Here is a 12214-nt window from a genome sequence, read left to right as displayed (position 1 = left end):
CAGCATATTTTCTGCCCTAAAAATCAACCACGTCAGGTATTTTGGCATTACATTTCACGCACATCGTTCTCTTTCAATCCCCTCATTCACCCAGTCATTTGGTTTTGGTTTCCCAATATCTAGATCCAGCATTTAAGGTTTTATAGCTGCCCATGTTTTCAACTTTTTGACAGAACACACCAGACGCTTAGTACAGCAATAAATTGTGTTCTAATATTGCAGAACACACAGCACACTCGCACAGATGTCCAAATAATTCTACATTGGTCATTCGGACGCACGCACACAGACACACATACAGCTCTAAGCAAGCAGACATTTTCACTGGTGTTTCTGTTCAAACTTAAAACTGAAATATTACCATCCAACCCCAAAAATCAAATTTCAGGAGAAAAAATACATAATTTTACATTTCACTTCCACCTCACTTCCACAGATGAACACAAATCAGCTTTCATTGTACTTTTGATATTCCTTTATATGTTTAGCAAAGAAAAAGTAAACAATGTTGTTCAGATGAGTTCATGACGTTAAAAGCCAAATAAGAATTTAATACTTCATGTATTTAAAATCTGTAAATTGCATGAATTAAAAAGCACTTCAACTACAAAATTTGCCACTATGAATAAACCAGCTCCCTAGTGAAGTTTTGTTGCTTTAAAATATTAAAACCACTCTTCCCAAGCCCAATGACTGAAAAAAAAAAAAAAAAAGAACTTGAAGTGATAAAATTATATTCACCGAACATTAAACAAGTTTACAACAAAGATTTTTGCTCCATACCATTTCGCCTTTACACCCGGTCACCATGATACACTGGCAGCTGATTAATGCAATATATAACCAATCAATTATCAAAGATGCTAAATACAGAAAAAAAAAAAAAGGGCACTATCAATCCCAACCTGAGATACATTCTTAAGGCGTTTGTTAAATCAATAAATATAAATGTAGAAGCTGCAATACAAAGTAACCTGACCTAGAGCCTTGCTGGTCAAAGCTCCAGAACAGCTGGAGAGTCTGTAAAAAGTGCTCAACAATGTTTAACTTCAACATTTTTTTTCCAAAATATCACGGGAAAAAAGAAAACCAGAACACAGGTTTGAAGAACGAGACAGACTTTATTATGGGGGTGGGGAGGACAGAAATAACAAAGAAGCCGGCAACAATGCTTGGAGCAAAAAGCTTTGGCTACCTGCCTGTTAAACTTTCCAGTTCAACAAGCTACACCTACTTGCACATGACAAAAAGTAAAACTAAAAGTAACACGGACAATTGTACATCTGTCCTCCGATGCTTAACCTGGGGCCGAAACAAAAGTTTAAAACAAATATGGTCCACAATGACACACTGCCATCAATAGCTACCAGCCCCAAAAATCATCAAATTTTGAAATGGTATAAACCAGCCATTTTGCTTGACAGTTGGTCTGTATTCTGTGCCAACATGTTTTTAAACAGCTTGAATGTTTAACATTTTCTTAGCATGTGGTCCACACATTATACAGTCAGTTACCTGCCTTGGTCTTTAAGCTGTGGCAATGTCACGAGATGTAATTACTTCATGGCGCTGTGTATGAGAACACTTGAGTGAAGAGGACAGCAAGTTTATACTAACCGAATACAATAATCACATATTTTTATTACAGCACAACTCTGAACTGGTATCAGAAGACTAACACGGCCATGTCCATTTTCAAATGTGATGAAATTCAATTGCATGTCAACCTTTAACAACTCACTGAATTAAACTCATCTGGCCTGACAGACGCGCAGGATCTATTTTATTGAAAGAACGATGCTCCGATTTGACTTCATCTTGCCACAAGTTAACAGTAAGCACACATCATATTCCCATGATGTGTATATGCACGTATGTATGTTTCACATTTTCCTGTATGCAAATTCCAAAACTACCCTCTCTGTTAAAGATGCCTGTAACAAACAGATCAACATTAAAAGATGCCAACCTCAGCCACACTAGCAGGCCCACCCAGAATCTGAAACGTATGGAGGAAGAATTAAGGCACTTGAATAAGTGTGTAATGAACTACAGAGTTTTGAGACGATGATAACGATGCTTATTATGCAAGCTTGGGTTGGACCAGACATGTCAACAGCACTTCTTGCAAATGAGTGAACCTTAAAACCATTTCATCCTTTCATTTGTATTTTCTTTATTACTGAAAGAATCACAAAAAGGACAACTGAGCTCACCCATTACCTCTGCTACATTTTCTGCAGAGTGGAGACCTCACATGCTGCGTTATCATGATGGACCTCAGAAAATTACCACACCTAAGAATTTGCATTCATTCACACACATTTAGCTGCTCTTTTTTGCAGGACCTTGCACAAATTTTCCTAAAACAAGTCCAAATGGTGCAGGTTAATTTGCCTTATTTTACAGAGCACCGTATTTGTACACGCAACTCGTGCAACTTTGGTTATATATTGCATTAATACCTCCATTGTGCGCCATCAGCACCACAAAGAATTTGACCTCAAAGTGTGATCATCTATAGCATGTGAAATGGACCAAAGGGCTGGATGTTTAACAGAGGATTGACTGGTAGGATGTGGTAGTATGGATGTGACTTCAAGTGGTGTTACAATTCTGCTGGCAATTGCCATCAAGAAGAACAACAAACATCCACAAATGCACCCAGGTGAGAAGGACTAGAAAAGCAATTTAGAGAAAAGTGTAGAGGCAAGAATGGAAAGGTTTTTTTTTTTTTTTTAAAAAAAAAAAAAAAAAAAGCTTCATGTCTGCACAGAAGCATATTTTGTGCAAAAGCCAGGTATGTCCTATTGCCCTAGAAAAGAAAAGATACAATATAAATCAGCTAATCCTACAGTAACACACCTCTTCATTCTTTTTTCCCCACAGTAGTCCAGTGCAACAAATCACTAAACTTTAAGAACCTTTCATTATATTCATATAATGTGTCACTTGGTAACGTCCTGAAATTCCTCCACTTCCCTCCATGCTACATGAAGCAAATGTAATGAGCAGGAACTACAAAGCAGTGAGAATCTGAATTCAATTTGGTTATTTTAAACACTGTCAGTGTCTATAAAGCTAAGATGTGCCAACTGATCTGGAGAATCAGCAGGTCCGTGTGCCTTACCAGTTAGGGACCATGCCGTTCTCTGCGGCCAGGCTCTCCATCCCCCTCCTCACCCTCACCATCTGGGTTTGTGGAGTGGAACTCTGCCACGTACAGGCTCTTGTCAATGGTGCCAGGAATGGGCTTTATGTCAGTGACCAGTTGGTCCTCAATGGCCTTCAGATTAAAGCGGTCCTCTGAAGTAATCAAGTTGATGGCAAGGCCCAGATGACCAAATCTCCCTGAAAGAATCAAAAGTCAGTTATGTGAAATCATACAATGACAAAGAAAAGCTGACATACTGCTGTTGCAGAAAGAAAGAATGAGCTGAAAAGGGTCTATCAAGGGAAGATAACTAACCTTTCAATTTTATTACTAAAAATCTACTGTTGCAAAGCAACAAAAGGTATATCCAGTTTTATCACTGGGCCAGAAAGTACACAGCACAACCTCACCACATTCTTCCTTACCTGATCTGCCAATACGATGCAGGTACGTTTCAGCATTTTTGGGGAAGTCAAAGTTGATGACAACATTCACAGCCTGGATATCAATTCCTCTAGTGAAAAGATCTGGCACAGACAAGACATTACACCGGATGATAGCATGTCAGTAACTTTCCAAAAACAAAAAGTTTGCAGGATTTTTTTTCAACACAACTAAAAACTACTAATGTTTCTACAGGACAGCAATGCCATCACTGTAAATGTAACGTCAATGTAAAAAGCTGAAAATTTCTCACATGGTCTTGTCATTTAAATTGGTTTCATGGGTATAAACTATTTAAGATAAAATTAAAAAAACTACTGAAGTTATAGCACAAACTTAAAATAATTACCACAGCAAAGTAACCTGTACAGCTCGGTACCCTACCCTGCTCGAGGTAACTATGTACCTCAAAGGTCTTTTCATATAGAGACCAACTGATGTGTACTTTACAAGTGTGCAAGATTATAAACACAAGCAGAACAGAAGACATATGGTGAGTCCTTGGGAGGTGAAGGCACAGGCTGGCAATGGGCAACAAAAATGCATACCTGTGCACACCAAATTTCTGCACAATCCATTCCTGAAATCATGAAATACACGGTTCCTGTACTCCTGTGAAACACAGAGACAAATAATGATTACTGAAAGCAACTGACCCCTGTCTCCTTTTCTGTCTTTCACTCAACATTACATTCATTATCTTTTCACTAAACATGACATTTCTCATATAAACTACATTTGAATTTTAAGGTATGGTTTTGTCACCTCTTCCATGTCTGGTATATATAAGCCCAAGTGTGACAACTGACCTGCATCATTTTAGCATGAATGTAGAAGCATGAGTACCCAAGCTGGGTGATCTTCTTAGCCAGCAATTCTACCCTCTGGGTTGAGTTACAGAAAATGATGGACTGGTTGATTTGCAGCTGAAGAATTCGGAAAGAACAAAAACCAAAGCATGTGACAATTTGAAGGTTCAGTATAGCATCATTTTGATTTCACACTAGTACCATACACCTCAATCTCAGAGCACTGTAGTTTATTCAGTTCCTTTTACATATGTACATCTGTGCAGGAAGGATTTCTCACCCTGGAAAACAACGTGTTGAGACAGTGTACTTTCTGCTTCTCTGTAACATATGCGTAGTACTGAGTGATGCCCTTCAGTGTCAACTCATCCATCAGATTAATTTCATATGGTTTCTGCAGGTGCTTTGACTAGAAGGGAGGGAAAAGAGAACAACTTAAATAAATGTTTCACAAAAAAACGCAGATGGCGAGTAAATTCTCGGTGTAAGCTACTATAACTCGGAAGTCTTGGCCACCACACACACTCACCATAAACTTCTGGACACTAATTGGAAAAGTGGCAGAATACAGAAGAATCTGTCGATTTTTTGCTAGGAAACCAATGATCTCCTCTATCAGGACCACAAAGTCTTGAGACAGCAGTTTATCTGCCTAATAGAGAGAGAGGGTTGGGAAAACAGAACATTTATGTAAACACCTCTTTCATCAGTATGATGTACTGCAGTGAAAATCGACGGTTTGAATCTGGAAAGCATCTTCCTTCTGTCAGCAGTCTCACAGTACAAGTGGGTGGAGGGGAACTCCTAGCACTAATTCTGTTCACTGCGGAAACAACTCTTCCTGTCTCATGCGCAACGTGAAACGATCTTTTCCTTACTTTTTTCTTTATGCCAGTACAGTTCAAATGTTTGCCTTGAGGAACAGGCCTTTCCAAGGCATAAGAATAGTCAGGAGAAAGTTCTAGCAAATTCCCACTTCTAATGATGCTTGAATGAGGGTGTAACATGTACTACTGTTTTATTGCTAGGCCAACACTTACCAAAGCTACATTCCATTTTACCCATTTATACAGCTAGATATTTAACCGCAGCTACTTAAGTAACTTCCTGAAAAGTAGTTCGCTGGGGCCCAAGCTGGCAAATTCGTAACTTCTGTGCAAGCTATTGTCCTACCCTCCATGAAGAAAACCACTGCTTTACAAGCTTCAAAACAGCTCACCTCATCCATCACCATCATTTGAACTCTGTCCACTTTGGCCACTCCCTTCTTAATCAGATCCAGAATCCTGCCTGGGGTAGCTATCACCACATGAACTGAAAAAAGGCACAGAGTGTATGGCTGTATGACTTCAGAATACGTAGCTACTTTGTGCAGAGTGCAGTTACATCTAGGTTGAACTAAATATGCAGCACAGGGTTGTTCAAACAGTAAAAATTTATCTTACACACAATGAATGTTCAGAACATACAACTGTGTGGTTCCATGTTATAAAAGAAAAATGAAAACAACCACATGTAACGTGTTAACGACCTATGGTACCGCAGGCTCTCTACAGTTCAGGAAAAGATCACTCAAATTTAAAGGGTAATTTATAAGGGGCACAGCTCTCATATTTCAAGATATCAACATATCTATCAGAACACTGGTAACAGGTGACAATATTCCTACATCACAAAGCATAATTAAAAAAAACACACCTAGTTTAGTAACAAATGATTTGAGTTGCTGCAAAATACATTAAGGTAAATTACCCGTTTCATCCAGTCTCATGATGTCATCCCTAAGGTTGGTGCCCCCTGTTGTAGCCATTATTTTGACCCCACCCAAGTGCTTGCTGAGCTGGATGCTGATCTGGCTGACTTGCAGGGCCAGTTCTCGAGTGGGCACTAAAACCATGGCTAAAAGGAGAGAAATGGTGGTTAGGTGTAAAGCACAATGTAGGATTTCTACAAAGGAAGAACCATGTCCAAATTGATTGCTTGTGGAATTGATATGTTTATATAGAAAGACATGGCAAGTATGAGCAATTACCAATGGATTATTCCAAGTGTCAACACCTCAGCATCTCACCATGTATGCAAATCCCCTGTTCAGTAATTGTGTATGTGAAACATTAACAAATCTCCACAAATATCCCTTAGTGAGGACATCACAAATATCTTTTCACAGGGATTTACAACACAAGCATGTTCATGGATCATTGTCTCACCCTGTATGTGGTCTTTCTTTAAGTCAATCCTCTCTAAAAGGGGGATGAGGTAGGCGCCACTTTTGCCTGTGCCATTCTTGGCCCGGGCCAGTATGTCCCTGCCAGACAGAGCGATGGGAATGCTTTCCTCCTGGAAGAGAAGCCACAATTGTAAACTGGATGCTATCCAAAAAAATGAAAGCTGCAAACAGTACGGCATGAATCTAGAATGCTGCAGAAAAACCAAGGACACCAACAGAAGTACCTGAATAGGAGAGGGCTTCTCCCAACCCATCTCAAAGATGCCCATGAGAAGCTCACGCTTCAGGCAGTAGTCTTCGAACTCATTGCCCTTTGTTGCTGTCACATCCTGAGGGTGAAGAGATGGGACAGCACTGACAGACCATCTTATATCAGTCTGTTTTTATCAGTATAACCATAACCGCAGTAAGTCCCAAGTCAGCCAGATTTGCTTTTAAAACCTGAAACAGGGTATGTGCAGTTATACAACACTGTTAAGATAATGTCTCACTTACTGATGTTTTTACTCGCATGTCCTTAGGTGGAAGCTGCAGGCACTTCTTCCAGTCATCACCAAATCTGGAAAAAGGATTGACAAATATTTAAAAAAAAAAAAAAAAAAATACAGCAAGAATTTCATGGAGAGCAGCAGATGGAAGAAGTTGTCCTTGGATGTTTCACCTGATGCCACTGCTGATTTGGGGGGCACTCATTCCTTTTTGAGAGCCACTGGGGATCTTTCCTGACTGAGCACCCACAGACAGCGTTGCTGATGGAACAGTGGCAGCTTTAGATTGCCCTCTCATTTGCCCATTTTGCTTGTTCAGTCCCATTACCATAGTAGCAGGATTTTCTGTTCTTGCAGTTGCCATTTCCCAGAAACTTTTGGGTCGACTTCCTCTACTTGTTCAAATTGCTAACTTGTCAGGCTTTACAGGTTTCTCCTTCACTGAGATTTTAATGCCTTCTTCTGTAAAGTTATAAAACTGACAAGTGTTGAGTCTTGAGATTTTATAACTTACTTTTAAAGAACTTTACATATATATTTACACACACGTACAGTGCTTAACTCTTAAAAAAAAGAGCATCTGATGTACAAAAAAGGTTTATATACATGAGCACTCTTCCATATGAAGAGAAATGATCATTTATGTGAATAAATAAATTACATACACGTACACAATATAGAAAATTGTATTTGAACGTGTACTGTGTGACAAGTTCTAGGTAAGAACTGCTAAGGCAATCTGAAGCAACAGAAGTCTTCTGACGTCCTACAAGTTCAAACGGACAGTAATTATTGGTTTTGGTCAAAATTTCTGTGCTTCTCCCCCCTCACAGAGTCTTCAAGTACTCTATTTAAATGTCCTGTATGCTTCTAACCCTCCTCTTAATGGTCCATATATTCAAATCAAATATTCACTATTGAGTCCAACACTTGCTCATCTATTGATGCTTCAGAAAAAGTCCGTTGTGGATGAAAATGAACTTTGCAAAATGGACCACTGAGAGTCCAAAAGCAAAATGCTGTCCAATCTGTATGATTCTTTCAGTGATCCGCTCCTAAGTTCAGTCTCTTCACCGACAGCTGGTCTCTACGATCTCTGTAGTGAAGAAATCACAGCTTGAGTGCTCCTCTGCTGTCAATAAGCCAACAGCTCAAATCTTTTGACCTGCCAGGATGAAAAGGGAGAACAATATCATACATAATACAACTAATGAAGAAATTCACAATACTGAGTATTAAACTTTTTTGTTTGATGTGTAAAATGCACTTTTGTGTACCCCAAGTTGGAGAAACGCAACTGCTAAATGAATAAAGGTAAACGTGCCATACGTATGATGACCAACTTCCAACATTAAAAAAAGCGCTGGTAAAAAGAGTGACACATTAACTCTTAAAGTGCCTATGGTAAATTACTGTACGTTCACTCAGACGTTAACTCAAAGCTGCAACAATGTAGCAATCTACTTATGAACTAAAGCTTAAAAGACTGGCTTTGTTTTCTAATCCCAAAGTGCACACGTTTCTAAATTTGCAGATTTAAAGAGATCATATGAAATAAGAAAATCTAAATAGTAAAAATGTGATCTTCACTCTACCATTCCAGTCGCAATTCAGGTTACATTAGCCATACTTCAGTAGAACTAACATGTACTGTGTATACTAACGTACTGCAGATGACCGTGTACTTGTTCGTTATCGCCTTGCAATCAAAGGACCCGGGTTTGAGTTCCACCTCCTGCTGCAGCAGACCTGAGCAAGCTACTAACCCTGAATTGATGCAGTAAAAATGAATCAGTCATAAAAAAAAAAAAAAACTGGGTAAGTACATTAGGGTACAAACTTAATTACTGAAGTCACTGTAGACAAAATTGTCAGTTAAATGCATCAGTGATGTTCCATGATTAGAGAACTTTCAGGTGATGACACAGTCCCCTGCAGGCTGTGTCCAACCGCAGGGTTTCACACACTTTCCAGTTAAGAGAAGAGGGAAAAGGACAGAGGTCTCCATGATCTGCACACGTTACCCATTCAGCCAATGTTCTTCCACAAAGCAACTTACGATATTCAGATACCGACACTGTTTACTCATTTATACAACTGCGTAGTTTTTACAGCAGCAATTAGGGCAAGTACAAGAGCAAGAGGTGGGATTCGAACCAAGGTCATCGAGTGCAGGGTGTGAATTCTCACCACTATGCCACCTGCTGCCCATTCCGAGTCAGTGTGGTGGCCATGAGTGTCAGTGTGACAAAGAGCAAGTGAAACAAAGTGTGCAGCGCTCCTAGTATCCGCGGTGTTAGCAGCCCAATACAGCCGGCGTGCTGCCCTGCCTGCGGACCAACACATACATATACACACACACACACACATATATATATATATATACATATATATATATATATATATATCAGAGCAGTGTGTACCGGGCTTCTTTACACTTAAAGGCACCAACGCGGCTTATTTGGAGAAGCTAATTGTTAATTCTGCACGGGGGAACAAGCAGCTAAAATTAAAAAGAAATCCCGAGGTAAAGAAAAAACAAAGTCGAAGGCCGGAACACGTCAGGTGGATTTTGTTGCCGGTTCGCGAAAGAAACTTGGGTTCATCACTTACAACTTCCTCTGTGACTTCAAAACCATCAAGTCGCGCGAGGCGCAAGGAAAAGGCGGTACCGCGCGAGCCGTGTCCCACCGTTCCCACAACTTAGTCGAGTTCGCGGGCTGAGCATCGAACTTTTCAAGCGCGGCTCGAGCGCCTCCGGCTCCGCACGAGCGGCGACCGCCAAGCGCGCGAGCGACAACAAAGCGGCAAATCCGCGCTGGTCGTCCGGCTACTAAGCCTAAGGCTAACACGACGGCTCGAACGAAGCACATTCGTTAAATTTTCTACATCATCATGATACATGTAAAAATAAATGACCAACACTGCTGGAAGTGAACCATCATGGAATAACCGACAAGTTGCAAATGTTCTCATCGCGCATGAGCGTCTGCTAGTCCGCGTTCCGCGAACACGCACTGACTGAGGACTCGGCTGCTCGCGAGCCGAGCTCCGACTCCGTACACTACAGTTTTAGCTTTTTCGTCACGTTGAATAAGTGAAAAGGACATGTGTAACAAGCTACCTTTTCCCTTTGTTGCGACCTTCACAAATCGTTTAATCAAGGGCGTTCTTCGGTTTCCTTATTAATATATCCGAGCTCCGAAAATATGTACTTGGATCAACTCGTCTTTTTCTATTGTTGTCTTCTCTCAGTGAAAATTCGAAATTTAACATGGCCGTCCTCTTTCTCTCTCGCTCGCTGTTTCTTTGCACTCAAACCGTTTCGTCACGAAACCTAACAGCCTTACCGCTGGTGCATGCTGGGTAGTGGAGTTCTTAATTACACGCTGTTACTGTAATACAATTAATGGGGAGAGAAGGTAATTATTTACGGTGTTACGAGGTGCTAAATGATGCATATATGATATGTATTTACTTCCATGCACTCGGCAGAAGCTTTTCTCCAAAGTGAGGTACAATTTAGGGTGAAAAAAGTGCATCCCACAAAAGGCCATGAGTACACTCAGTTCTTGAAGTATTGTATGTGTGTTCATATTGTATATGTGCTTGATTCTTCAATACAGCCACGGTCACAGTAGCAGAGTTCGTTTTCTCTCTCTCTCTCTCTCTCTCTCTCTCTGTGCCCTATTTTTGCAAAAAAAAAAAAAAAAATCAGTCATTCATTTATTCAGTCATTCATTCAGCTACCTATTAAAGTGTCCTACAAATAGAAAAATAGGCAGACAGAACGTAGCAGGTGGTGTGGGACTTACGTACAAAAGCTTAGGGAGCTTGAGAAGGAATTGGGTCCAAAAGTGATGAGTTGTGAGGCCCTTCTTGAATGCTGCAGGGGATTCAGCACTCTTGAGGGAAAGAGGGAATTCATTCCATCACATCAGGGCCAAGTCTGAGAACTTAAGGACTTTAGATTTTGGACTTCTTGTGAGAGGGATGAACAGGCAGCCAGAAGCGGAGGAATGCAGTGCTCAGACTGATCAGGTTCTGTAGGTATTGAGAAACAGATTCATTGCTGGGTTCGTAGGCCATAACCAGAGTCTTGAACTTGATAGGGTTAGCTACAGGAAGCCAATGGAATGAAACAAGGAGGGAGATGCATGGGAATGCTTTGGCAGGTCAAATACAATTCGTGCAACAGCATTTTGAATCAGCTGGACAGGCTGGCCAAAAGACCAGGCAGGAAGGTGTTGCCGTAGTCTAGGCAATATACTGTATCACCATAGCCTGGACTAGGCGCTGGGTAAATCGCAGTGCGAGATCTGACAGACGTGCCAGCAAGAGCAGGCTACGGCTGTGATGTGTTGGGAGAAGAAAAGACTAGAATACATTTTTCCTTCTAGGCTTTTTCCTGCTGAGAATGAGTTGAGTGACTTTTCCGGTGAGGATGACTGACCTGTCCAGGTCTTGACAAAAGGAAGGACGATGTGATATGTCTTTTATTTTCTTTTATTATAAATACTGTTTTTTATATTATCATACTTATTTTGCACATAAACATGACTCATACAACATTTTTAAATATAAAATTATATTCTCACTTTATTGAACATGTGCACTGAACAGTTGAACACACATATACAATTAGTTATTATTTACAAATGCATAAAACAAAACCAGTCTGGGTAGACATGAGTAATGAACACATGAAAAGAATATGAAATCACAGCTAATGTGTGCTTTGATGAAAGTACAGTTCAGAAGTTGTTTTTTGGAATTTCAAGGATTCACAGGTTCGTAATAAATTCCTAATCTCATTATTTCAGTAAAGAAAGTGCATTTTTAACTAAGTACATTTTAAGAGGTACCTAAGATCATGATAATCAAACCACTACAAAGTCTCTGACAACACTCTAATATTGCAAAAAACTCAGGACTACACTGCATGCTTATTCGAGCAGCATCAATGGAGGTAAGTTGTAGGAAGACACTAGTTTTTGCTGGAGACTTCCGGATTGTTACTGTTCTGTTATACTGTTGGCTCAAGCTGTGAAGAAAAATAACAGAAGCAGCAGTAATGCTGAAATGATGG

At 40.2% G+C, this 12214-nt stretch overlaps 1 protein-coding gene across 1 annotated transcript; it reads right to left on the bottom strand.

Moving 5' to 3' along the window:
• Positions 1-2740: 2740 nt before the first annotated feature.
• ddx61 (DEAD (Asp-Glu-Ala-Asp) box helicase 61) lies at positions 2741-10583 on the bottom strand. The gene is made up of 14 exons (XM_018732262.2): positions 10250-10583; positions 7299-8290; positions 7133-7196; positions 6862-6966; positions 6618-6747; positions 6160-6306; positions 5627-5721; positions 4937-5059; positions 4688-4816; positions 4408-4524; positions 4147-4210; positions 3580-3681; positions 3131-3351; positions 2741-2815 (listed from the first exon to the last, which is right to left on the bottom strand). The coding sequence occupies exons 2-13, from the start codon at positions 7487-7489 to the stop codon at positions 3134-3136; spliced, it is 1485 nt and encodes a 494-aa protein (XP_018587778.2). The 5' UTR covers positions 7490-8290; positions 10250-10583; the 3' UTR covers positions 2741-2815; positions 3131-3133.
• Between the last annotated feature and the right edge of the window lie 1631 nt (positions 10584-12214).

The sequence above is a fragment of the Scleropages formosus genome, chromosome 18, assembly GCF_900964775.1.
Source record: "Scleropages formosus chromosome 18, fSclFor1.1, whole genome shotgun sequence".
Classification (NCBI taxonomy): Eukaryota; Metazoa; Chordata; class Actinopteri; order Osteoglossiformes; family Osteoglossidae; genus Scleropages; species Scleropages formosus.
The sequence above is the reverse complement of the archived record's forward strand: the minus strand, read 5'-3'. Positions and strand labels throughout refer to the sequence as shown.

Excerpts from the sequence above, each read along its gene's own strand:
- ddx61 (XM_018732262.2), bottom strand. The coding sequence starts at position 7,489 with ATGGCAACTGCAAGAACAGAAAATCCTGCTACTATGGTAATGGGACTG. Across the intron at positions 6,967-7,132 it reads ACATGCGAGTAAAAACATCA|GATGTGACAGCAACAAAGGG; the intron begins GTAAGTGAGACA and ends CTTCACCCTCAG. Across the intron at positions 5,722-6,159 it reads CATGAGACTGGATGAAACGG|TTCATGTGGTGATAGCTACC; the intron begins GTAATTTACCTT and ends GCCTTTTTTCAG.